Here is a 27,418-nt window from a genome sequence, read left to right as displayed (position 1 = left end):
CCGGCGCCGCTCGGCGGTGCCTCCTGCGCCGCCGCCCTGCCTCCAGGCGCCGTGGCAGAGCAGGAAAGGCAGCCCAGGGCCCAGCGCTTCAGCGGGGACCAGGCGCCGGGGGCGGCCGCTCGCCGGGCCCCGAGCAGCGCCAGCAGCGCCGCGGCCCAGGAGCGGCCAGGAGCGCCGGGGCAGCGCCGGCAATCGCCGGGAGGCACCGGGAGCGGCGGCACGGGAGCGGCGCGGGATGAGCAGCGGGGCGGGATGAGGAACGGTTGCGGGACGAAGCAGCGGCGATGGCTCCGGCTCCGACCCCGGCTCCGGCCGCCCCCAAACCCCGCCTCGACCGGGGCCGCTCAACGCCGTGTCCCGGGATGGCTCATTTCCGCGAGTGGCTTGTCCCGACCGCTGAGCTCATCCCGGGAAGTTGCATTTGCTCCTTTTGTTTATTTACTGCGCACTCCAAAGGGAAGTTCAGGCAGAGACGGGGCCGAGTTCCTAGGAAACTCTCCGGGATAAGTGCTCGGGTGCAGGTTTTGGGATCTCTTCCCCGAGGATGAAGGCTGTGGGTGTTCCCAGCTCTTTGATGTGTGTCGCTGAAGGAGAGTCAGTTTAAGATTAGATAGATGAAATAAGTTTTTTACGCAGAGGGTGGTAAAACACTGGCACTGGCTGCCCAGACAGAGGTGGTGATGCCCAATCCCTGCAAACATTCAAGGTTGGCTTGGATGTGGCTCTGAGCAACCTGCTCTAGTTGAAGATGCCTGTGGCGGGGGGGAGTTGGACTAGGTGACCTTTAAAAGGACCCTTCCAGCTCAAACTACTCTGATTCCGTGATTTCTGATCTTGTTTTATTGGGCTCCCAGTGTAAGTGGGTTCTTCACTCTCGTTCCCACTGATGGCTCCTGCCAACAGGCAGGGAAAAGACTCAGCAGCCCATTTCATCTAAGGTACCAAAAAACCCCCCTACCCACAGCAGGCATCCCTTCAGTGACTCTTGTAGGTATCATTTCTAGGAGCTATATTTTGACTGACTGCACAAGAGTTGTTCGCACTCCTTTTGCATCTACCAAACATTTAGTCTCATTTTCCTATACTAAAACAAAGCTAACCTCTCAGGAGAATTTGAAGTGCAGCTGATCTCACTGTAGAGAAAGCTGGCGCTCTCAGAACCCACACTTTCTTTGTCTCCTGAGTGTTTTGACTCCCTGTTAGCTCTACAGACTTCTCAGCAGACTCCCTGTTACTTGAAAAAGCATTTATTGTACATTTTTATGCCTTGTTTCAATTGTCCCCAGTTTGGTTTTATAACAACCTCTGCTGTGGTTTGTGTTTAACGGATCAGTGCTTATGGTTCTTTCGATTTTCTTCTCTGAATGTAACTTGTTTTTAACAACTTCCTGAGCTCTGCTGCTCCTTTTTGCCCTTTATCTAGTCTTTCCTGATACTGATGTGCACTTGGGCTGCCTTGGTGATCATGTTTTCATTGTTTCTCCAAAAGCTTTTAGCATCTTAGGAGTTCCTTTTACCTTCTTAAAAGGTTTCTCCAGTTTTACACAGTTCCCCTTTTCTGAGACCAAGCACAACTATATTTCTTTATTGCTGCCCATGGACCACGGCAATTCAAAAGGAGAAGGGTAGAAGGAACAAGAGATTCAGACAATGTTATTCAGAAATTAATTTCTGTAAATCACCATTGCTTCAGTTAATATCAAAAGGGTACATCTTAAAGTTAACCACATAGGGTTAGGCAGAGAGCCAGAGAGATAATAAGGTTATTTTCTTACTTCAGACTGTGTTGTGGAGGGATTGAAAATGGTCTAAAAATAGGAGATGTGTCACAATGTTATCACCCTGCACCTGCAGCCCTGCAGATGTGGTTCAGTCCAGAGAAAGGCTGCAAAGGGAATGGATTATGAAAAACAGCTTTTCTTTTTAGCTAGAATTAGTTAGAATTTAAACACATTATTGACACAAAGCAGGATTCAATGGGGAAATATCTACACAAATGATAAACCTTTGGGACTTTACAAACATGCACATAATTAAACCCTCAGCATCTACAGTCTGCCTGAGACGGAAAGGGCTACAACAAATGACAGATTCCTCTAAACTCATCCTTTTTTTCCCAATGCGGCCCCTGAGCAGCTTTGCTGCCTTTTGCCAAACTGTTGGGAGTCCTCACACAAATCGTTTGAATTTCAGTATTTGCATTTCTGAGGGGAGGATAAATGGGGCGTGAATATTTCATATGTTCCTCTGATATGTGAAGCATTCCAAAACTCCCAGAGTCTATCCAACTCACGTGAAGGCATTGTGTGTGTCTCTATGGAATCTGGAACAGAGATAAGCTCCGTTCCTTCCTAAGAGGACAGGAAGCATGAAAACAATTTGTTTTGTGCAGCAGTTATGTTTCAACATTTCTTAGGTAATTTGTTTGAGGACCTGAAGTTATCTCTGGCAAACAATTTATCTTGGCAATGCTGTTTGTGGTGGGAATGGGTTCCAAACCACCAGGACTTGCAGAAGAATCAAAGTCCTGACATGCCTGGGAATGTTTTTAGCATGGCAATACCAATGCTGCGTGTCTTAGAACAAGTTTAAGAGCTGCTGCACAGCTTAGCAAAAGCATGAGGAGGAAAACACTCAACTGGTTTGTTTTTGAGATCAGGAGGAAATGAGGAACCTGTGACTGATGCACAGTACTAAAACATAAAGAAAAAGCAAACTGAATGTAAGAATTTCTGATCAGCATAAATTTGCTGCCTTGCTCCTGAGCATCTGCAATATTGACCATCAAACTTCTCATTGCACAGTGAACACTTTAAACGACACTGCCTCTTTTAAATCCAGCAGCCTGGCACAGGAAATGGCTCTGTTATAAATATATTCCAGGAGAAAAAAATACCTTGCCACCCTCAGAAATCAAGGGCCTGCAAAATCAGATTAGCTCCGAGGTCCAAACTGCTTCTCAAGGTCTTTGCAGTGCAGTGAGCACTGACTGTACTTGCTGTGCAAAGCTGTCGCGGCTCTCAAGAAGTGTTTGAGCAGAAATTAGAGCCAAGAGGAAAAAAAAAATGCATCATGGCCTGGATTTTCATCCAGGACATCCAGAAATAACAGCTGGACTCACATCTGTAGCATGAGCCCCAGTTGTGCCTGTACTTCAGGAAAGCTCAGGTCTGGGAGAGAATTTCCTTGTTTCAGTTTGTATCGAAGTTATATGTCATTATATTGATGTTTCTTAAAAAAAATGCCAAATTACCACCTTGTCTATACACCATATCTCCCTGCATTGGCATCTGGAGGTACTGTTTGCCAGCGTCACACGGTGAGCATGACAAACACCCTTTAGGCTGCCCCGGGGCTGCAGAAACAAGCGCTGCACCACACAGTGGCCGAAGGCAGAACTTACACTGAGGAGTTCTTAAACATCAGTTCCACCGAAATGGATTGCAAAACTTCCGCTGAATTAGCAGCTCTCACTGATGGAGCAGGTGTGGGAACTGCTGACAACAGGCACAGTCCTGCCATGGAGTCACAGAATTGTTTTGGTTGGAAAAGCCCTCTGAGATCATCAAGTCCAGCCGTTCTCCCAGCACTGCCAAGGCCACCACGTCCCCCAGTGCCACATCCACACGGCTTTTAAATCCCTCCACAACTGCCCCAGGGCAGCCTGTGCCAGGGCTCGGCAACCCTTTCAGTGAAGAAATTTTCCCGATATTCAACCTAAACCTTCCCTGGTGCAACTGGAGGCTGTTTCTTCTTGTCCTATCACTTGTTACTGAGGAGAAAAGACCAATCCCCATCTGGCTCCACCCTCCTGTCAGGGAATTGCAGAGAGTGAGAAGGTCCCCTCTGAGCATCCTTTTCTCCAGGCTGAGCTCCCCCAGCTCCCTCAGCTGCTCCTGGTGCTCCAGACCCTTCCCCAGCTCCGTTCCCTTCCCTGGACACACTCCAGAATCTCAACAGTGTTGCTGATACTGCTAAAAAAAAAAAGACAGCACAGTACCTAACTTTTTTTGTAACTCTTGGGTAATTGTAGTATTTCGGCCACTATAATATAATATAATGTAATATAATGCAATATAATGCAATGTAATGTAATATAATATAATATTCACTTTTATTCCTTGATAAATGACATATTAGTTACATTAAGGAAAACACAGAGGGAAAAGGAAGTTTTAGAGAAAGATCAGCTCTTATGATTTTGTGCCTATAGATGTTGACTTGTGTTTGAATAGCAGAGACATTGGCATTGAGTGATTTCTGTTAGTATGTGAAACCCAACTGCTGGGAAACAGAAGGCTACACATAAACTCAAGTTTTTCTAAAGTTCTCAGTATATCAGCACAGAAGCAGAGACAAACACAGGCACGTGAGCAGCTGGATTTTGTTGCACTTACCAGCACACACAAGCCCTTATGCACTGGCTGCCTGTGTCCCACTAGATGGTGGTCATGCTACAAGCAAAAAATCATGTAGAAGTGTGCCTGAGTTGTCATCATTTCTGTTTGCCATCCCTCAGCTTTTTTATGTGTATCAAAATACCCTCAACTCACACTCTGCAGGATTTGCTATTTTGCATCTAATTTTTAAAGCTACTGGGTCTATATTTTTCCTAATATGCAGTGGAAGGTTCTGAATCAGTGTCATGTAGTATTATTTCCATATAAAACTATTTAACTACCAATGGTGAAACCTGGATTGACCAAAGTTAGTGAACAACCACTGAACATGCTCTTGAATTAGGTGCCAAATCACCTTCCTAAGACTCCTTAAAGTAGAATTGTAGAATCACAGAATGGTTTTGCTTGGAAGGGACCTTAAAGCTCGTCTTATTCCAAACCCCTGCCATGGGCAGGGACACCTATCACTAGACCAGGTTGCTCCAAGCCCTGTCCAACCTGTCCAGGGATGAGGTTTCCATCTCTGTAACGAGGTAAGGAGGGACTGTAATGAAATATGACCACGAAAACATGTGTAGACATAAAGCAAAAACCCTTCAAAGAGGAATTGAAGTAAAACCCACTGCATCCGTGTTCAATTATGGCAGGGGCAGGTAGAGGCATTGCTGCTGGGGATGGAGACTCCACAGGGATGCAGGCAAGGCTGTGACCAGCACCTGCTCCCACAGGGAAGCAGTAAAACCATGAGGAATCACTCAGCAGCCTACAAATCCAATTTTACTCTCAAACTGTGAGTGTGCCCATGGGAATCTCATGTGGTTTAACGAGACCAAGTGCTGGTGCTGCACCAGGGTCGGGGCATCCCCGGGATCAATCCAGGCTGGGATGAACAGATGGAGAGCAGCCCTGGGGGAAAGGACCTGGGGGGGCTGGTGGGTGAGAGGCTGGACATGACCTAGCCCAGAAACCCCAAATCCTGGGCTGATCCCACAGTGTGGGCAGCAGGGGAGGGGGGATTCTGCCCTGCTTGGGTGAGGCCCCACCTGCAGAGCTGCCTCCAGCCCTGGGGAACATCAGGACGACATGGAGCTGTTGGAGCAAGTCCAGAGGAGGCACTAAAATGATCAGAAGGATGGAGCAGCTCTGCTATGAGGAAAGGCCGAGTGAATGGGGATGGTTCAACTTGTAAAAGAGAAGCTGTGGGGGGACTGACCCAACTGTGGCCTTCCAGCACCTAAAGGGAGATGGGAGACAAGAGAGGGACTTTGGACAAGGGCATGGAGAGACAGGAGAATGGCTTCACACTGACAGAGGGTAAATTAGATGAGATATGTAGGAGGAAGTTCTCCCCTATGAAGGTGTTGATGCCCTGGCACAGGCTGCCCAGAGAAGCTGTGGCTGCCCCATCCCTGGAAGTGTCCAAGGCCAGGTTGGACGGGGCTTGGGAGCAACCTGCTCTGATGGAAGGCGTCCCTTCCCATGGCAGGGGGTGAAACTGGATGAGCTCTAAGGTCCCCTCCGACCCAACGCATTCTGTGACTCTGCGATTTCACACACGGAGCCGTGACACTCCGGTCGCTCCAGCCGCTGCCCTCAGGGCGGACGCCACAAGGGCGCGCCAGCCCCTCCCTTACCTCTCCCCTCCTCCCCTCCCTCCCCTCCGCGCTGCGCAGGGGGCCGCTGCTGCGCCCCTTTCCGCCTCCCGCGGAAAAGGCCGGCCCCTCCCCTCCGCGTTCCGGGCTCGAGGGCTCCGCGGTGCGCGGTGGCGGCGGGCGCGGGGAGGGCTCAGGCGTGCGGGGGCGCGGCCCCAGCGCCCTCCCGCCCAGGCGAGCGGGCAGCGCGGCGGCTCCTCATTGCTGCTGTTGCTGCCGCTGCTTGAGGTAAATCCGCTCCCCTCCCGTTCCCCGCTGGGAGGCGGCGCGGTGGCCCCGCGAAGGGCGAGCGCGGAAGGTTACTGGCGATGATCCGCCTTGCGCCGGGCCGAGGGCTGGGCGCCCTCCCTTCCTCCCCGCCCTGCTGCTGTTTTGCTGTTTGGGGTCAGTTAATGGGGTGGTTTGGGGGGTCCTGCCGCTTTTTTTTTTTATTTATTAAAATAATCCGTAACCAGCCCAGCGCCCGGCCGTGTCCCTGAGCCCCAGCGCGGAGTCTCGGGGAAGCGGGAAGGGGAGGGAGCAGCTCCTCATTCCCCTCCCCACCTTCCCGGCCGTGCCCCGGCTCTCGCTCCGGGGAGTTTCGCTGATTTACGCGGTGCTGGTTTTCCTGATTTCCAGGAGGGAAGGACGGCGCTTGCAGGAAGTGGGGATGCAAATAGCTCCTAAATGAGAGGGTAGGTTGGTGCAGCGCGGCGTGTGTGATCTGTGCCATGAAAAAGAGAACAGTGACTGCTTTCTATACTGAATTTCTAAACTGACTATACTCTTATGTGGTGGTATCAGGATGCAGAATTGCAGTGATGTAACTGTTTACTTTGCTGGAGACATAATTAGGTTGAAGTCGCCGTGACTATTCACATTAACAGACTTAAATTAGACCTTTTGAAGTGGATGCTCTCCAACTTTGAACATTTACAGATAAAAAGATGCTGCGCTGATTCATTAGGAGATGAAACTGATGTGAAATTTTAGCGGTTTGAGATTAGAGTTAAATAGCTGAAAGCTCTTTGTGGCTAAAAAGAATTGATAATACTTTTCATCTGTCCGAAACTTCCTTGGTTTCTCTTTAACAGTATATTTTGTATCGTATGGATCTGATGGATTTCTTTTTTATGCCTTTTATGAGAACAGAGAACTCATAAGGAAAGTGAATTGATAGAATTCTGCAGCAGGTGAAAGGCTGAAGATGAGGAACATCGAGGAAATGTGAGACTTTATATGTGTTTGATATGAGAAACGACTGAAACAAAGGCTTTAACGTTCCTTTAATCAATATTGAAAGTTGCTAGTGAAAAGAGTTCAGCTTTGACCTCTAACATTAATTTTTGGAACCTGGAAGGAAGAATCCTGTGTGGATATAATAGCTGACATAAAAATGTGTTTGCCAGCTTGATATCCCAGTGCAATCAGTATATGTGATACCTGAGCTGCCTTCAGTTGAGTGTGAGGGTAGAGAAGGTACTGATGAAGGCAGAAATTGGAATTAAAAAATTTAAAGTAGAATGTGATTCATCCAGTTGCTGTTGGCAAAGGAGTAAAACTTCCAGCTTTCACATAACAATGCTGATACTGCTACAAGCACGTAGCTTTGTGGAGTCTAATCTGAATTTGAGCCTGTGGCCCTGTTCCAAAGGAGGTTGGATTCAAAGCCCAGCCATAGATTGTGTTCGTGTCCTTCTCAGGTGAAGGTTGTTCAACCCAGAAGTGTTCTGTCCTTGGTGTTGTACCTCAGTGAGCTCTTGGTGTATCAGATAGTGTCTTTCTCTGCCTGGCACCAGAGTCTTGTGAAAGATGTTTTCTTTGACTTTCGCGCGGGGGAAAAATGTGTTACTGAAAAAACGTCCTGCTGAACATTGTGCTTATGGAAAAGTGACTTGATATCAAGAATCTATTGGTTTTATTTCTTATAGCAAAGCTGTCTAATACTTTGTATAAATATATATTCTGAAGACATGCATAGTTTTTTTTTCTTTACTTTTTCATACCTTGCTTTACCCTGAATTCTCATTGCTGTTTTTTGAGGGTGATGCTGCTGGCATAAATCATAGATTGGTTTGGGTTAAAGATCATCTCATTCCAACCCCCTTGTGGGAACATCTTCAACTAGATCAGGCTGCTCAGAGCTCCATCCAGCCTGGCCTTGGACACTTCCAGGGATGGGGCATCCAGAACTTCTCTGGGCAACCTGTGCCAGGGCCTCACCACCCTCACAGGGAAGAATTTATTATCTAAACTAAATTTCCTCTCTTTCAGTTTGAAAAAAGATACAAGTAATTAGATGACCAGCTTCCCAGTAAGACATTCATATTTATGTCTCAGTACTTCTATATACCCTTTTTCTGAGGTTATTTAGAAGCAGCACATCCCTTTCAAAGCTGAAAAGAAACAATTCCAGTGTTTCCCCATGGACTGGCACTGACTGTGTAATAAGAGACTGGCATAAGGAGAAACTTGACTGTGTTAAATATGTACTTGCTGAAGATTCTGTTGAATGTGTTGTATGTAAACAGCATCACATTAATTCCATGTTCCCACTGAGAAGTGTCCCTGTGTAGAGCAGATATGGACCAGTACAAGGAAAGGACTACAAGGCATAAATGGGAAATTGAAGAGATAAATACAGTATAAATTATATTAAATTAGAGCAAAAGCAACAAGAATTTAGAGAGATGATAAGCCGTGCCACTGAGGGTATGGGATAGATTTCATAGCATCAACCAGGTTGGAAAAGACCTCTGAGATCATCAAGTCCAACCCTTGATCCAACCCCGCCGTGGTTCCCAGACCATGGCACTGATGCCACATCCAGGGATGGTGAATCCAACACTTCCCTGGGCAGCTCATTCCAATGTCTGATTACTCTCTCTGTAAAAAATTTCTTCCTAATATCCAACCTAAACCTCCCCTGGCAGAGCTTTGGGAATAAACTGATAATAACACTCTGGAGGTTGTATCATGGTTCTCCATCACAGGGTGTTTCAGCTTTTCCAAAGTCCCAGATCCCTGAAACTGGGCCCATACCTTAGTAATTACAGCTAGCAGGAGTTGAGTCTGTCAGGCCTGAGCTGGGACTGTTGGTGGTGGACTGGTTCCTCTGAATCCCCACTATTCCAGCTGTTCCTCCACAACGTGGGCACTGAGGAAGGTGGACCTGGGCACTGGAGAACGAGGTCCTGGTCCAGGGGAGGCTGTTGCTGGGCTGAGCTAAAGGGCTTCCAGTGCATTTACTTGGGTGATGGAGCTATTGGAGTAGTTTATTTGTTTGCTGGGAGGTGTCTGCTGGACCAGTCACTGGGAAAGAATTGAAACAAGCCACTGTTTACTTGTTAAATGGCTTTGCAGCTTGGCTTGCCTGGATCTGTAGTAAAAAGGAGGTTATTCATCTAAATTAGGCATGACTGTGTGCAGTCATTATCTGATGGATATTTATCTGTCAGCACTGAATGGTCCAAATTGCCCATGCAATTGGATGCAGTAGAAGGTTTGCCTGTTTTACTTAGAATTTCTGCAGTTACTGAAGTTAATGTTTATGCTGTAACCTTATAGTGAGTTCTGTAATTTTGATTTTTGATTTTTACCTGTGGCTTCTAGGTAGGATTTATGTATGTAAGTGGGATTATTAGTCTACTGTGCAATCAATATGTGTTAGTGTCCTTACAACTATTGACTTACTGCCATAAAATCAGAAATGTTGAAATAAAGGCATTGTCACTGAAATTTGAGGAATTTTAGGAACTGTCTGTTGTGTAGCTTGAAGGAAAAGGTGACCAAAAAAGGTTCAGGCTTTGGCAGCTGGTGGATTATAGCCTGTGTATGAATTTTTATCTTTGTATCTGTTGAAAAAAAATACAGATAAATTAGGTTTTTTTTCTTGCAACAGTGCTTTTCCTTTCTTCCTTAGAAAATAGCAAGGAAAAGGACTGTGCTTAACCCTGAAGTGGCTTTTTAAAAATTTAATTATCAGCACAGGGGTCTTATGATACAATTAGTTACGTTGCGCCATTTGTCTTCCTAATGCCCTTGGTAAGCTTTGAGCAAACACATCCTAGGCACAGTCATTTTACAAGACCATGTTCCCAGTGATCATGAGTTTATAATGCCACTTCTTCAAAAGTGGGTGTTTTTTTCCAATAATGTGTCTGCATTTCAGGCTTATGTTTCATTTACAGTGAGGTGTGGGTCAGATGAGACATTGTCAACCTGAGAATTTTGGGAAACCCTTGAGAGTGGAACTGGATGGGATCAGTTTTAATATAACCATCTGTGCAAACAGATGACATTGTGCATGAGGCATTGAATAATTTAGTGTTATCTTCAAGTGCTAGATAAAGATTTTTAAAAGGTCCAATTAAAAGCTATTGCTTGGAGTATTAGGTTGAAGAGTAATGCTTTGTCCTTTTGTACTGTAATTACACAACAAAGACTCGGTGTAAATTTGGTTAGGACAGGCATTGAAGCAAATAAATAACAAAATAGCAAATAAATGAACAGTGGAGCAGAGCTGGGAGCATCTCAGTGGGGATGCTGAGCTCTTGGTCAAGTCTGAGTGCTTTCAAACATTGATCCTCCACCCTTGGAAGGACCAAGGTGGGGGGTTCTAGGCAGCTGGGGAGGAGAAGGAGAGGGGAAAATCACATGAGAATGACTAAATCTATTATTCTTGCGAAAGCTGAACTGGGGTGGCACTTCCGCATAAGCAGTGAGTGGCGAGGCTGTGATAAACCCAGCTCTTGCACAGGATTGCAGTCGGGATTAGGGAACTGACCGAGCAAATCACGGCCCGTTCTTGTCAATAAATTCTCTGTTTGCAATTCCAGCTGATCACTGTGACTGGAATATTTCACCTGCAGAGGCTGAGCAGTGGCATCTTCTATTGCCTGTCATCTCCAGCTCAGAAGGGGTGGGTGACACTGCAAATTAACGTGATCTGCTCACCCTGACTGCTGCTGTGCTTCTGCTCAGCTGCCACAAAATGCCATGTCACTGACAACTTAATGGGGGGGATTTCACAATATTGTGAAGTTTAACAAAGATGTAAAAGCTTCTTTGTAAAGCAAACCGGAAAGCAATCAGTAGCTTCCTGCAGTTCTGTATAATATAGGCATTTTTAAACTAAAAGAGGGTCAGTTTAGATTAGATATAAGGAAGAAGCTTTTTTTAATGAGGGTGGTGAGGCCCTGGCACAGGTAGTTCAGAGAGGCTGTGGATGCCCCATCCTTAGAAATGTTCAAGACCAGCTTTTGATGGGACTTGGAGCAACCTGTTCTAGTGGAACAGGATGTCCCTGCTCATTGCAGGGGGGTTGGACTAGATGGCATTTAAAGGTCTCTTTCAACTCAAACTATTCTATAATTCTGATATGTGCATAAGAAGCACTTCCATTATCTTTTAGTTTTGCAATGGAATATATGAGTTTGTTTAAATAAGGCAGGAGGCTTCTCCTTTTCAGGGGAAATTTGCATTTGTATAATTCCCCTTGAATTGGGAAAATTTGAAAATGAATAGTGAGGAACTCCATCAGGAATGTTGTATTTGGAGTATCTTTTTCAAACAAGCTGGTTTCAGAAGCTTTACTTTGCAAAAAGTGACTTTGTATTTTCCATAGTTCTTAAAAGTCAGAATCCTTATGTTACCCTCAAAATATATTAATTTAAATTAACCGCCCAACGGAGAGCGATTTCCATGTCACAAAAATTTACTTTAAATACTGGAAAATAAAACAACTGAGGAAACAAACCTGAGTACTTCTTTAGCCAGCTTTAGTCAGACAGAAATTCAGGCCCACACCTCTTCTGTTCTCTTCCCCAAATAGAAATGTAACACAAGGTTTTGTGCTGCAGTCCTGCTCCACATGCCATGTGGTGATTTCCAAAAGTTAACAGCTAAAAATTTCAAGCTTTCAAGTGCCTGGTTTTTAAAATAAAATACAAGCTTTTTCATTGGAGGTACATGCAGAGTATTTCGAAGTCCTGCTATTGATGTCTCTTATTTGTGTTTAACACTGTTTTCCCGAGGAAGGTTTACTGATCAGTTTGGTGTGATGTCTTTTCAGATTACATCAGATATGACTGCATATATGAATAGCCTGGGATAGCCCAAAGGAGGGACAGGATGTCACAATAACATACAAAACATTTGGGAGGTATGTGGGGTCTGCTTTCTGTTGTTTTAAAAAATTTCTTGGTTAAACAAAATGAATAGTTATTTTGTGCCGTTCCATTCTTAAAACATTTCTCAAAAGTTGTATAAACCCATTTTCGATGAAATAATAACTGATTTGCCACATTGTCTTTATATCCAGGTGCCAATTATGTAGGGTTATGAAACTTGGATTTTTTTTTTGACCACAAAGGGTGGTGGATATCCCAAAGTGCTATTGAACTTAATTGGCATAGATTGTAATTTTGAACTACAAACACTTAAAAAGATTGGGATAATTTGAAGTGGCTGAAAAGAGGACCTTATCTAGGTTAAGTCAAGCTTGACTTGGGTTCAAGTGAGGTGAAGTTTGTTAATTTTTAAGGTATTTTTCTAGTGTGTGACTACCTTCATCCATGGCTTAGTAGCTGCACTGTGGCAAGAAGGGGGATTTTTGTCCATAAAAAACCCAGTGTGTGGACAGAAAACACAGTTTAACTATAGAAATTGTACTAGATCCAAGCACCAGAGCTGTGCTTCAGTTGTGCTGTTTCACAACCAGGGAATGTGTCCTTCAGACGTGTCACCGTGTCCCAGGAATTTCCCAGCTATTTTAGCAGTTGCTCTCAGATCTGTGCTGCAGCCTGCAGATCCTTATTTTCATTTCTAGTTCTTTGGATCGTTCCTGCCTAGTTCTAGCATTAATGTGTAAGGATCAGAAGGATTTACTGGGCAGAATATGTTTCTCTGATTCCTGATACAGTTTTTTAAAGGTTGTAGACAGACACATCTTCATCAAAAACAACCTCAGTGCGAGTCTCTTTACCTGGTAGTGGTCACTCAGACCATTCTGGAGGAACAGAGTGATCCCATATTCAAGGTCTTGGGATGGAAATTGAAGTGCCATAATTCCTACCAGTCATATAATAGGCTGCCATTAATAAGGGAGAAGAACAGAGAGCTCTGCATGGCTGTCATAAATCAATATAAATGCTCTCAGGTTTCTCTCAGACGTGGCCTTTAATAGCATGAATCAATATGATTTTTAGAACACAGTATACTTTTAAAGCAGCAGGGTAGTCTTGAGGCATAATGTTTAAGCTTTAATTTGTCTCCTGTTTGTTGGTAGCACTTCAGTTCTGCCATTCTGTATCTTTGCTTCTCTGGAACATAATTCTGTTTTCATGAGAACTCTTAAGGTTTCAAGTCTTGTTTTTGTTCCACATTGGAACGGCAACAAAGCCCTAAAAGAGTTTTCACAGAATTAAATTAATTAATGTGTTCTTTGAAAATCTGATTCATGTAATCCACTGCCATGCTAATTTAACCACTACCATTTGTTTCCCTTAAGTTTGGTCTGATCTGAGACCATTTTGTAAGTTATCCAATATATCTTTGTAACAGGCTTGTGGTTTTTCCAAAACAATAGCACTTTTGTCAACAAATTTAGCTGCTTTCTAACTTGCTGTGTTGTTTGTTGTGAGCAATGTATTAGAACAGCTTTATTTCCATTCTGTTTTTCCTTTCTGCTCTTCCCTCAGTTGCTGGAGCCGAATGAAAAGTGAACAGTCTGGTGCCATAATTTGCTGTTTTCAGGGAGACATGAGTTGTAATTTAATGAAGACTTTGCCATTTTAGTTCAAGATAGAAGGGAGTGGCTGTGCTTTTTAGCAGAAGAGGAAGAAGGGTTTATGGGCACAGCAAGGTGGAAATGAAATCATTCTAAAATCCTTTTTTCAGGCACTAAAGTTCTATGTTTGTGCTGGGGGGACCCTGTCTGGACTCCCCCCAAGGCTGGTCTGTGACTCCTCTCCTCTGCTGGGCAGGGGAGAGAAAATATAACAGAAGGCTTGTGGGTCAAGATAAGGGCAGGGGGAGAGAAAATACAACAAAAGGCTCATGGATCAAGGTAAGGGCAGGGAGAGCTCACTCAGCAATGACCATCACAGGCAAAATAGGCTTGACCTGGGGAAATCATCTTAATTTATTGCCAACGAAATCAGAGTAGAATAATGAGAAATAAAACCTAAATCTTAAAAACTAAAACCTAAAGAACTGAAAACTAAATCCTTTCTTTCTTATTTCATCCTTCTGTAGCCATAGAATTGTTCAGGTTTGGATCCAAAAAACATCTCAGTAATCTGTTTCGAACTTGGATACGTTTTATCTTCCAGGAACAACGGACTAGAGCCACTTGGATTTCAAAAATGATGATGATGATAATAACAATGATGGTCTGTTTGGTTCCTGCAGGGCAAGGCCAGCAAACCATGCAGTCATCAGGGCACAGGTTCCGGGATGTCGAGCACCACCCTCTTCTCGCCGACAATGAGAGCTACGACTCCTCGTCCTCGGAGGCCGACATGGCAGAGAGGGTCTGGTTCATCAGGGATGGCTGTGGGATGGTCTGTGCCATCATGACCTGGCTCCTGGTTGTCTATGCAGACTTTGTAGTGACTTTTGTCATGTTGCTGCCTTCCAAAGACTTTTGGTACTCAGTGATCAACGGGGTTCTCTTTAACTGCTTGGCAGTGCTCGCGTTGTCGTCACACCTGAGGACTATGCTGACGGATCCAGTAAGTATCCAGGAGCTCCTTGGCATTGGATTGTTCCACTTCTTTGTGAGGGGAACAGGGGGGCAGGCACTAATCTCTTCTCTGTGGGGACCAGTGACAGGACCCAAAGGAATGGCCTGAAGTTGTCAGGGGAGGTTTAGGTTGGATATTAGAAAAAGTTCTTCCCCCAGAGGGTGGTTGGGCACTGAACAGGCTCCCCAGGGCAGTGGGCACAGCACCAAAGCTGACAGAGCTCAAGGAGCGTTTGGATGATACTCTCACTCATGGTGTGACTCTTGGGGATGGTCCTGTGCAGGGCCAGGAGTTGGACTCCATGATCCTTGTGGATCCCTTCCAACTTGGCACAGTCTGTGACTGTGATTTGCAGAAAAGTTTGGAGAAGCCAGATCAGTCTTCTCCTGCTGGGAAAAGGAGTGTCAGACTCAAAACCTTCAAGGTTGATGGCATGATATCTGTACCTGTCCTGTTGTTCTATTAATGAAACCATAAAGCATGAGTCAATTTAAAATTAATTTATGAGTAATTAGACTCATGGAAAATACAGTTTCTTTGTAAAATATTAACCCAGGCCCTGAAAAAGCTAATAAAGCTTTAGTCTTCTCTGTCCTATTCTTTTCTAGTATTTTTTCATCAGATATATTTTCAAAACTTGTATACCTTCATCCTGTTGTGCCATTTGAAATGTTTTTTCCATTTAAGGCACATGAAAGAGCTTTTAGAGGTAGACAAGCTGCAAAACCCCAGTCACACACTGGCATAAAGTAAGAACCACTGTCCTACATGATTCCTGCATTATTGTCTGTAGGTGTTTGGAGTCACAGGGAAGGGAGGTTTGAGTTGAACACACATTGAAACAGTGTAGGTGTAAGAACTCTTGGAAGTGCTTAATAAGACTTTTATTCTCCAAGACATTAACTAGTTCATTTTGTACTAAAATCTATTATTTTTTTTTAGGGAATAAATTCAGGGAAGGAGAGCTGAGGGGAAATTCATCTATTTTCTCCAGATTTTTAAGACAATAACAGTGTAGAGAGAAGTTATGGGAGTGTTCAAAAAGCCAGCAGGGCATTGTAGTTAATGATTTTCTAGGTCTCTGATTTACTCTGAACCCACACCCAGTGATGAAATATTACAACTTCTACAAACTGTCACAGTAAGAAAGTTAATGGTTTAAGGATGGATTGCTTAAAAATACGTCCTGGTAAAACTGGGTGTCTTTCTAGACCTGTGTTGTTCTCTATGGATAAAACATGATAAAAATTGAGATGAGTCACTGCTTTTTGCCTCTGTTCCTTTTCTGCTGACTCCCAGAATGGAAAACACAACTGTGTGATAGAAACTAAGATTGAAAGAAGAAAGGAATAAACTGCCTCTAAACATATGTGAATTAAATTTATTCTTCTAAGTACAAAAATGGATTTTTCATGGAAAGGAATTGGTGACTGACTGAGACTGTGAAAGACATTTTTGAAATAGAGCATATTTTTGTCAGCAGAATGCTAAGTTATCACCCTTAGTGACAGGTGAATAGGGCAATGTGAGACATTTTATAAGCCTAAATTTACTTGGAGCAAGATAAATCTGTGCCTTGGGAGTTCTCTCTGAGGTAATTCACCATGTTTACACCAAAGTATTCACCTCCATGGGAACATTCATATTGCAAAATACGCTTCAGGAGTTCACCAGGAGTGTTTAAGGAACTCTCTCAGTTTGTACCCCTTCAAGGGCCAACTGGCTCAAGCTGGAAGCAGCACTTGGCCAAAGAGTTTGTCTGGGGAAGGGCTTGGGCTGTGTCTCAGATAATACAAACACAAGTTTGTTATTCCAGGCCATAGGCAACAAAAAATTCCTGCCTAAGCAGAGAGGTGTTTTGGAATGGGATCTGAATGCCTGCTGGCTTCTTAATTCTGTCCCAGAACTTCCTTCAGGTGTGTGTATGGAGTGAGGATGTTCCCAGTGGGCTTTTTTTGAATGAGAATGAACTGCAGAACGTTGCAGGGGATTTAAACCGACCCAGAGAAGGCTCTCCCTGGGGGAAGGAAGTGCTGACCTGGAGGGGTTGGTACAGAGAGGCCCCTGCACTTTGTCACATCCCAGTTTATTTCACAATCACTTCCTCTCCCAGATAAGCCTTTAGCTCCATAAATGAGCAAGGGGACAATGGTGCTGTCCTTTCTCTTCTTACTGATCCAAAGTTAGATTTTGAACTCAGGAGGCTCTGGGTTAATAGTGTTCCTGGAAGAAGCAATTCCTGACCATCCTCTTCCTAGTTGTGTTCAAACAGCAGCTCTGTGATGAACAGCTCAGCTAAAAATCAATTTCTTTTCCTGATGGGTTATTTTTCTTCTGAATCAATTCCTTCCCCTCTTTACCATGAAGCTACACAAACTTTACCAGCAGCAGAAGGTAGCAGAGGATGCAAGATGTAGAATAAAGAAGCCAGTGGTGGTTCTTGCCAACAGCATCCGAGCTAAAAGTTTAAGGAAAAAGGGATGACAGTTGGTTCTAAAAAACTTGTGTGCATGGGGCAGGTGGCTGAACCCTGGTTCAGAGACTTGAAATAACATCTTTCAAGTAGTTACTGATTTAACTTTTGTGGATGGCTTGGCCCAATAATCAAATGTCACAACAAACATTCAGAGTAACTTCTCAGCAAATAATGTACCTGGAGGTCAAGATGTGTCTCCTTCATTTCTGTGAGCTGGTGACAGTATATTCTATGAGAATTATGCTAATACTTGGCCATAGATGAGTCTTGCTGAAATGAAGCTGAATTTGAGGTCAAACAGAGGTAATTTATTCATTTGGAATTGATTGGGGCTTATAGCAGACTAGCTTTGAATAAATGAACTTATTTCAGCAATTATCCTGAGGTTGCTGGGATGAAGTCTATGAAAGGTATTTTTAAATGCTCTCATGCCATTTAAGAAGCTTTCTCTCCTCTAATTGAAATGATTTCAGGGGGCTGTGCCCAAAGGAAATGCCACTAAAGAATACATGGATAATTTGCAACTGAAACCAGGAGAAGTGATCTACAAATGTCCCAAGTGCTGTAGTATCAAACCTGAGCGTGCACACCATTGCAGGTAGGCCAGGGGGGGCTTTAAACAGGTCTGCATATTGAATTGTGGAATAACAACTGATATTTATGTTAGGTTTTTTTCCCCCACAAATTCCTTTTGGTATCCAATAAACTTCCAAATTCGTACATAGCAGAGTATTTTATAAATGTAATATACTATGACTAAAAATGAATGTGAATGAGGGGAAAGGAGCAAGAGACTCGAAGAGTTTTAACAATAATTGTCCTCTGGTGTTTTAAATACTTTTTGATCTGTGAATATACTTTTTGATCTGTGAATATTTTTTCCTGTGCATCCTTTCAATTACTGTGCTGTATTCTGGGTAATGCAGAGCAGAGAGAAGAATCTCAGTTTTCTGAGAGAAGCTGATTGAAGAAATGACTCCTGCAATCTTAAATTAACAAAATACAGAGTAATTTTAAACAATCACTTTAATTTGTGTCATTTCTTCATATGCATTTGAGGTTATATGTGAGTTGGCAGATTATTTTCCCAAGGCTGTATAAATAATCGGTTAAATTGAAAATTCATTTTAGTAAGGACAGAAGTGATGATAATTTGAACTAAACATGCTGTGGAAGAGATAGTAAATGCATCCATTTTTAATTAATCCTCAAATCTTTTGAGTTTTCAGGCACTGTGTGGATTTGCTTTTGTAGTGTTTATTGTGTGAGAGCTGAAAATAGAAGTGGCTGCATAATCAGGACTTACATAAATATGTAAATGTTTCTGGTGGCTCTCTCTAGGTGTGGGGAGTGCTGTGGATTGAATTATGAGGAGCATTAAATTTTAGTGCCTGTCAAAATTGCAGAGTGAAGTCCTGTCAGGGCTCTCAGATTGTTCTGCAGGTTTGTGGTTTGTGAATGCAGAGTCTGGGTGGGTGTCACTAATCCCTGTGAACGTCACGCCCGGGGAGCTCTTTCCATTAGAAACACTCAGCCTTGGCACTGGGAGCTTGTTCTTCTCTCAGCTGTGAGTGGGTTTTTGTATCTGGAGTGCGAAGAGAGAAGTTTCATGGATAAATAGTCAAGTGTGGAATTACCTTCAGTAGGTTTCTCGGGGATGCAGTGACACTCCCCTGCGGCGAGTCTGGTTCTTTGGCTTTATTAGCTCTGGAGTGTTCCCTGAGCACAGCTGTGCTCAGGGCTGGGGGGTGGAAGCAGCACAGCTGCTTTCTTGGGGCAGAATAGAAGCTGTAAATCCCTGGGGATCCAAAATAGCTGCGTGCAGTCTGCTCAGATGGCCTGGCATCGTGTCCAGGGGATGTGCCAAAGGGACACCTGAGAGCTCAGCTGAGCGTGGGCTGGATCTGGGATCTTGCTCATTTTCTCATCTCATGTTTAGGTGAGTTCCCACAGAGACTTTGCAGGTAGCTGTGTGAAGTGTTTCTCACATCTTCAGTCCTGGTAGGATTTACTAATTTGGAAGGAGCCCTAAATGAAGACATCATATGTTGAACTCTCAATATGGGAGAAAAAAAAGCTGGAGTGTCAGAGAGCCTGGGGCTCAAATCCATTGTTCATAGCGACAATTTGAGCAACATTTATTGTTAAAGCAGAGCAAGAACGGAGAGTGTCTACAGTGAAGGAAATCTCTGATACTTTCAAAGGCTTTGTTTTCCCTAAACACTAGTTTAGGGACCCAGCTTTGTGTGTCTTACGAATTTTTCTGTTTTAATCCTTGGTAAAATATTCTGTAAGATGTTCCATGGGCAAAGGATGCATTTTGGTGCTTGCTCAGGGCAAAGCACAGAACATGTGAAAGGGAAAGCCAGAGGCTCACAGTGTATGTGGGATCCTTTTGAAAGGCTGCTCTCATGTTTTTCTCAGCAGTTGGATTTCTGGTTTAGTTGTCTTTGTTTCTGTTAATGTGATTCTTTGCCCTAGATTTATCACTGCAGAAGTTATCAAATAGAAAAAAGGTTTCTTTGATTATACTGCCAATTTTTTATTGGTTTACAAACCCATTCCAAGGACATTAAAAGGATGGTCTAGTCCCAAGTATTTAAAGTGGCAATTTGCTAATAGAAGAGACTTGAAAATGGAAATTGAAGTTGGTTCCTGTTGGGAAATACTTACACTCAAAGCCACAGTGCATGTTTTGAGTAGTAAATTATTAACAGAAGAGACTCTTATGATGTAGTTATGAAAATTGTTGTGCAACACTGCAACAGTTCTTTTAAGGAAGAAAAATAGTTTCATAATACACATTAGTGATGGGAAAAGGGACAAGAAACTTCTATTTACAGCTAAGTATCTATGAAATGCATTAAACCAAGATTTTACTGAGCAGTTAACATTCTCACCATAAGGAAGAGTCTTGTCCTGAGTTAATGGGGTTTGGATTTCACTGAAGGAGCACAGCTGTCAATATTCCTGCCTGTTCTGAGCACCTGCATTTGTGTGTGGGGAATTGTCACTGAGAGTCAAGTCACTGAGATGTTTCCATCAGTCTTCCTGTGGATATCTGTTATCCAGACCAATTTTTAGATGTGTCTTCCTGAATGTTATCTTTGGCATTCAGAAGTGCAGTTGCACCTGCCTGAGTTCCTGTAGCAGCAGTGCCCAGCTGGAGAAGACCTTCCTTCACCCACAGCTCCTTGTTCTCACCACCAGTTCTGCTCCTGCCTCTTGTGTGGGGTGGGAGTGAAATGACCCAGACTTTCCCAAACTCCTGCATAAACATCTGTACTTGCACTATGGAAGGAATAAAATACAAGTGATGGGGTAGGAAGAAGGCAGAACTACTGTTTTAAGCCTTGCTGTGAGTTTGTTGGTGTGAGAGTGGGAATGAAGGCAGGGTTCCAGACATCTGATGTCTTGGAGAGCTTTGTGTGGGCTTGTGAGAAATTCTGAATGAGCAGAAGTGAGTCCTGCCCACCTCACATCCTCCAGTGCTCAGCTTGATTGACTCTGGATATGATTTTACTCAGCACTTCACATTAATATTGTTTTTAGAGTGGCAGCACAGATTCTGTGTTACATCAAGAGTCTTGCATGGTTGTGGTACCTGGAGTTAACTCACCTTCCCCCAGAGCTCAGGAAAATGAGAGGCTGAACTTGCAGCAGCAGGTGGTGAAATGAAAATCTTTTGAAGAACCTTCTGAATGTCTTCCCTTAAGTGATACTTGTTTTTCTGTGCCAGAAAGTTGTTGCAGTGTTTAGTTCTGGTATTGGCATTTTCAGATGTAACAAGCACTGATAAAAAATGTCATTTGCACCAGAGGTTGGATTGTCTTTAATGTGCATAAAACAAGAGGCAGTGAGAATGTGAGGTTTGCTCATTCAGTGCCACAAGTGTCTGAAGGGCCTAGATTTGCTTGATTGTGTATTTGGTTATGGAATGATTCTCATATTAATACTGGGGGAGGGTTTGGGAAGAGTATCTTATAGTTTTGTAGCAACCTAAAACCGAGTTGTGAGCAAACAGTTTCTATAAAGAAATGCAAATAAAATCACTGTTTTACAGTTTGTCAAGAACTATTTCAGCATGTCATCATATGACCACTGGATCCCCTTGTTTCTGCTTTAAAATGTGAGGTGTGATTTCCCAACAGAAGCCTTTTTTTTCCTTTCTTCCAGTATTTGCAAGCGCTGCATCCGAAAGATGGATCATCACTGCCCCTGGGTGAACAACTGTGTCGGGGAGAAAAACCAGAGGTTTTTTGTTCTGTTTACGGTGGGTGAAAATCAACATTCAGTCTGAATCAACATTCAGTCTTAATCTACCTTAATTATAACAATTTTGGTTGTGCTTAGTACCAGCTGACGGCTCAAGGGCACAATTGTGGTTTTGTTTTGGTTGGGTTTTTTTTTTCCTTCTATGCCAGCTATTCTCCAAACAGGAAGATATTTCTCCTCGTACTCATTTAAATCTTGTATAATGCTGTTATTTTAAGCAGTCTTTATTTTGCTGTGTTCTCTGCAGTAACAGTCAGTGAAATGGTGCTGTCTCTTGTTTCCAGATGTACATAGCCCTAATTTCAGCTCATGCTCTCGTGCTCTGTGGGTTCCAGTTCTTCTCCTGTGTCCGAGGGCAATGGACTGGTAAGCAAATCTTTAACTTTCATTATCATAATCTAGCAGATATTAAGGAAAAGCCATAGCATTCCATCTATTTCAGTCCCTCATAGGAAATATTACAGGAGTTACATCTTTAAGTGAGGTCCTGAACATATTTTACAACTTTCTCCTGTTTTTCTTTTGTTGTTTTTTCCCCTCATTCCTTTAGGCATTTACTGTAAGAGCTGTGACTGTCAAGGACATTCTCACACCCTTTACACATAGAATAATTTACTACCTCTGTAATAGGAAGGAAACAGAGCTGGTCCTCAGCCACCTTAGCACTGTATCACCTAAAGCTGCCAGCTGGGCTTTGCGTGTTCCACCACAATTCTGGGAATTACATCTGAAATTTAGACAAATTTCTCCCTCATTCTGTTGTCTGGACCCAGCTGTGGGGCTCTGGTAGATAAGAAATTTCCTAAACTGTCCCAGATTTTTGTTTAGGCCTCTGACTTGCATTTCCTAATGTTCCAATGTGCTCATTCTGGTTGTGTGCTTTTGACAGAAGATGGTTGATTATGTGTTCTTCCTGGTATCTGAAGCAACAGGGAAATCCGTGTGACACTTTTTTTGCTGAACATTTCATTAAATGGGTGGAATCTTAGTCCATTTTTTACTTGAAACATTCAGCCTCCTGTATATATCCCATCTCTTCCTTGTTTAAGTATAATTGAGTTAATCAGTTGACCAAAGGATCTCCAGAGATGTCGCTGTCAAGTGTAAGGCAGAACCTGATTACTTTGCGTGGTGAATTAAAAAAGAGAATAAAGCAATCACAGCCAAATGGAACATCTGTATTAACTGGCAAGTCAGAGCTGACAGTGGGGATGGTTTTTACAGCAGCTGTCGTGCCTGGAACTCCAAGCTGCTCTCACATGTGCAGTTCTGAGCACTTAAATCACTTCATGTGCAAACATCTATTTGATATCCTTGAAATACCAGAAATGGTATCTCGTGCCTTACAGGAAGCCAGAAGTATTACTTCCATGAAATTCTTTATTTCCTTGCTCAGCAAATAGAGCTGCTGCAGTGCCAGAAATTAGAAGTTTGTTTCAATTGTGAAATATTGTTTCAAATGTCAGATATTTATAACGTGCTCTGTAGGGGTTTTTTTTTTGAGTTATTTATAACTACATGTATCATTTTCACAGAATGCAGTGACTTCTCCCCACCTGTAACTGTGATCCTGATGATCTTCTTGTGCCTTGAGGGTTTTCTGTTTCTTACTTTCACTGCAGTCATGTTTGGCACCCAAATCCACTCAATATGCAACGATGAAACGGTAAAAAACCTCTGCTTTTTTTGTATCCTATAACAGTAACTCTGGGGAGATGTGATTAGATATTGTTTTATTGCATGAGGAGGAAATTGCAAACCTGAAATAGCTCATTTTTATTTTCTGCAGTTGCAAGGATTGACATCCTTTCTTGGGGGTTGCTTTTTAACAGAAGTTACTGTGCTGTTTGTTTTTCTGACACACATCAATGACAAAGATTGCACAGCTTCTGACTTCAGTTTTGACTTTCACTTCTTAACTCTCACAAACTCCTGGGATGTGTCATGGGAAGTGTCTGATTTTTCTCAGGTTTACACTTAAAGTAGCTGTTCTGTCTCAGCCCTTCACACTTCACTTTGATACACTTTGTTACAGGATAAGCATTGTCTAGGCCTTAGATCTGCAGTGTTACACCTTCAGAGCATGTTTTGGGATGGGCAATTAACTGGAAACATAAGGAATTTGAATCCTGTGACTGTTCAGTGTTTTCTCCTGTGAGGCTGTTTAAAAGTGTATTTCTGTACTGAGGAACAACTGTGAAAAACAGTTGGTAAATATTGAGCCTTCATTAGTGGGAAGTACAAAAAAATGATCATCAAAATAATGCATTTGAGAGAGTAATCCTGGCTCCAGTAATTGCAATGCAGGAGCCTTATTGTCTGGTTTCATTAATTAAGTAAACAGCTTGTAGTGTAGGTTTATTACATGTGGACTCTCTACTGTAACATCAGCTTTTCTGGTCATTTTACCTTTTAGCTTGAGGGGGAAAGAGATACAGATAGACAAACCTTCTTGTACATTTAGTATTCTAAGTCCTCTGCCCTGTACCCACAGGGCTAAAAAAATTTCTGATTTTTTCCTTACTAAATAAGTGAAAGAATAAGGAACTAATCAGCTCAGTAACTCCACAATAAAAATGCAAAATGAGTTTTGATGACAGATATTATATTTTACTAAGCTTTGGGCTCACCAGTACGTGTTTATATCCAGGAGATCGAAAGACTGAAGAGTGAAAAGCCAACATGGGAGAGGAGACTCCGCTGGGAAGGGATGAAATCAGTTTTTGGGGGTCAACCTTCACTCCTGTGGATCAATCCCTTTGCAGGATTTCGGATCAGGCGACTTCTACTGAGAGGAAAGAAAGGAGGACCTGAGTTTTCTGTTTGAGCCTAAATATGCTGGAACTTGCAAGAATTCTATATAATATTTATTTTGGGGCCAGAGAAGGCTGTCTACATATAATCTGTGACCAGGTGAAACTGATATCAGACATTTGCTTGTAGCAAGCAGAGTTTTCTACGTTTATTGTCACAGACATCTCATTAATTCAGAGACAGGAACTGGATCTGCAATGGTCTGAACAGCAAGATACCAGAGGAAAAGCACGTGGTCACACTAAAGAAGCCAAATGTTGTCATGCTACTGTAATTTATTTTATGAGATTACTTACCCATTTTTTGTTAAACCCTTTTTATTTGATAAATGTTTGGGGAATTACCTGTGTGTTTTTATAAGAAGTATATCCTTAGGTGCAGTTGTCAATCAGAGGGAGGAGCATTAGGGTGGAAGTTGATCTCCAATGAGACTTAGCCTTCTAAATCCAGATTTCAGGGAATAGTGCTTTGCTCAGTTCTCATTTTTCAGCTTGTCCTAATAAACAGAGCTGTACTCCTGTGTCCCTCTCCAGGCACACATTCCTCATATGCAAGTGACTCCAGGGACTGGTGCCCAGCACTGCACAGCACAGGCACTGTCACCCCCTGCCCAATGTCTTCCCAGGCTCACTGAAGCATGGCTGTGGTTGGCACTGTTCATCTCCTCTGGCATTTTGGGAAATGCTAAATCTTCCCTGAACAACTCCTGGCTGTGGGCCAAACCCTGCCCAAATCCTTAAATCACTGATTCCAGGGGAACTGGATGTGGATAGTTTGTGTCTTAGGCCTGTGCAGGGATGAGTGGGACCAGTGACTGTATCCTGCTGTGTGAGATTGAAAGAATGTACTGCAGATGGAGAGAATTCACTGAAAACAGTTGTCTTTGTATGGTCTTGCTCTGCCCCTTTTTTATTGTACAGACTTTTCCTAGAAGGAAAGGTGTTAATGATCCCTTAGACAAAGACATCAGGGGAAAGAGGGGAGTTGCCTCTTTCTCAGCTTCAATGCATCTTAAATGTAGAAACGTCTGCAATAGAACAAATTATTTTGAATTTAGCCATTTCCAACCAAAACTACTCTGAGGAAATGAGAGCAATATAGATCTAGAACTGCTTTATGTGGGCCTGACAAACAACAGTAGTGCTAAGAAATGTTCATAAATCTGCAAGTAATGATAATACAAGCTGCAAGTAATGAAATTCAGATAAAAGTGGATTCTTTAAAAATTACATTTAGACTATTTTTTGTATTACTGTTAATCTATAAATCACTGACAATATAAAGGATAAAGCAGGAGCCTTGATGCATAGCTTGAAATCGTGCCTAGAAAGTAAATAGCTCCCTGTTTTGGGACTTGCCTTAAAATTGTCCTGTTCTTGCTTTTGCTCAGCCAGTAGCACTGATGACCTGTCCCACCTCCAGCAGTTCCACGTGCTGAAGAATCTTGCATTACAATGTTTATGCACTGCACAAGCTGTACTTTCTTTTTTCAGTGAGCTGCTTCTCCATCTCTTTGTAACAGTTTGTGGCATCTTGATTCAGCTTCATCAGGTTTTGTACTACTGGGTGGGTGAAATTCCTGAGGGATCCATGGATTATCTACGGCCCTGTGAACAAAACTGTGCAATACTATGGAATATGTTCACTTTGCTGGGGGGGATGGTGTGTGATGCTGGAGAATTCCTAGGTGGAAATCCACTGAAATTGCAGTCAAAAGAACAAAAGTGTCTCGTGTAGCTGAGGGGAAAGCTGGAAGTGCCACAAAAATTTGTGCATATTCAGTTGCACACCTTAAAAGTTTGGGAAAAAAAAAATGTGTCTGGCTTTATCATGAGGCTCTTAATGTGTATAATGTTTAATGATGGAAATCAGAAAATATCACTCCAAGCAGTTAAACCCTGTGACTTAGCAAGTGTGTGTGTGTGTATGAAATCCGGGTTACTTGGCTTTTCAAACCCTTCTGTTGTAATTTTTTTAATGTAAAAAAAAAATAAACTAATGAATTGAAGTCTTAGTTGATTAACTTCTCTGTATGTCACTTTTTTTTGCACATCTATGTTCATATTCACATGTGTTTAGGCTGAACAACTTCAGGGTAATTGTCTTGCATCTTTTGGCTTGTAATTTGTATTTATTTATATCAAGTGACAGGTGATATTCCTCCAAATTAAAGATGCTTCTTTGCTTATTAAGGGGATTAAGCTGCACTACCCTGCTTAGGTGTTGGGCATTTCCTTTCCTGCATCCTTGTTATAGAACCATGGAATGGTTTGGGTTGGAAGGGACCTTAAAGATTGTCTTGTTCCATCCCTGTTTGTACGAGGAGAGTGGGAAAACATGGGAAAACTTAGTGTGGTATTTCAGGCTTTGCACTTCCAAGGTATTTGTGTAAAATACAGATGTGGATTCCCCAGTTTCTCTGTGCAAATGTTGGCTTTTTCCACTGGTTCTGCAGCTTCAGGTGCAGAGGAGCAGCTCACAAGTGTCCACCCCATAAGGGTGAGAGGAACAAGGTTTCCAACAGTGAAGGATGGAGAGACTGGAAACAGCTTATTTCCCATTTGCTATAATTCTAAAAAATACTGGGATGTGTTTTCTGGGTCTGATATCACACTTTTCTACACTGCTGTTTCTATGGAGCTCCAAAGACAGGAATACAGACTTTGTGCCAGTGCTGCTTGTGTTTATAAGCAGGTTAATGATTTGATGATGTTTGTGTGCCACAACAGTCGGGCTGGGCTGTGTTTACATATATTTTAGGGAAGAGCTTGTTTACTCTCCAAAGGGAACAGACGTCTCTGCAGATGGATCCTGCCAATTTATCTCCTTTTTATTTTCTTGTTTAATTTCCAGTAGTAACATCAATATTGTTTCGTGAACCCTGGGCAAGCAGCAATTCATTTATGGGCTATTTTATGCCCTCCCGTGTGCAAATGTTGTGTTTCTACAATTGTTCTCACTTCTTTCTGTTGGTACCATGGTCATCTGTGAATGTATTTAATGGTACTGGAGAAGGAAAGTGGCTTAAGGGGTTTTGAAATACAGAAACTGGACTGTAAAATGATGATGGAATAT

At 42.9% G+C, this 27,418-nt stretch overlaps 1 protein-coding gene across 2 annotated transcripts; it reads left to right on the top strand.

The window, feature by feature from the left end:
* Positions 1 to 6,591: 6,591 nt before the first annotated feature.
* Positions 6,592 to 26,334, top strand: ZDHHC7 (zinc finger DHHC-type containing 7). Of its 2 annotated transcripts, none has more exons than XM_018083921.2 (8): positions 6,592 to 6,726; positions 12,105 to 12,194; positions 14,444 to 14,766; positions 17,728 to 17,852; positions 21,431 to 21,527; positions 21,814 to 21,895; positions 23,065 to 23,195; positions 24,180 to 26,334. In XM_018083921.2, the coding sequence occupies exons 3-8, from the start codon at positions 14,461 to 14,463 to the stop codon at positions 24,354 to 24,356; spliced, it is 918 nt and encodes a 305-aa protein (XP_017939410.1). In that variant the 5' UTR covers positions 6,592 to 6,726; positions 12,105 to 12,194; positions 14,444 to 14,460; the 3' UTR covers positions 24,357 to 26,334. The 2 variants fall into 2 exon arrangements, with proteins under 2 accessions (XP_017939410.1, XP_017939423.1); XM_018083934.2 differs by lacking the exon at positions 6,592 to 6,726 and adding an exon at positions 7,182 to 7,258.
* Positions 26,335 to 27,418: the final 1,084 nt, after the last annotated feature.

This window comes from Manacus vitellinus, unplaced genomic scaffold, assembly GCF_001715985.3.
Source record: "Manacus vitellinus isolate BGI_N305 unplaced genomic scaffold, ASM171598v3 scaffold_10_pilon, whole genome shotgun sequence".
NCBI lineage: Eukaryota > Metazoa > Chordata > Aves > Passeriformes > Pipridae > Manacus > Manacus vitellinus.
This window is presented reverse-complemented; position numbering and strand designations above follow the sequence as displayed.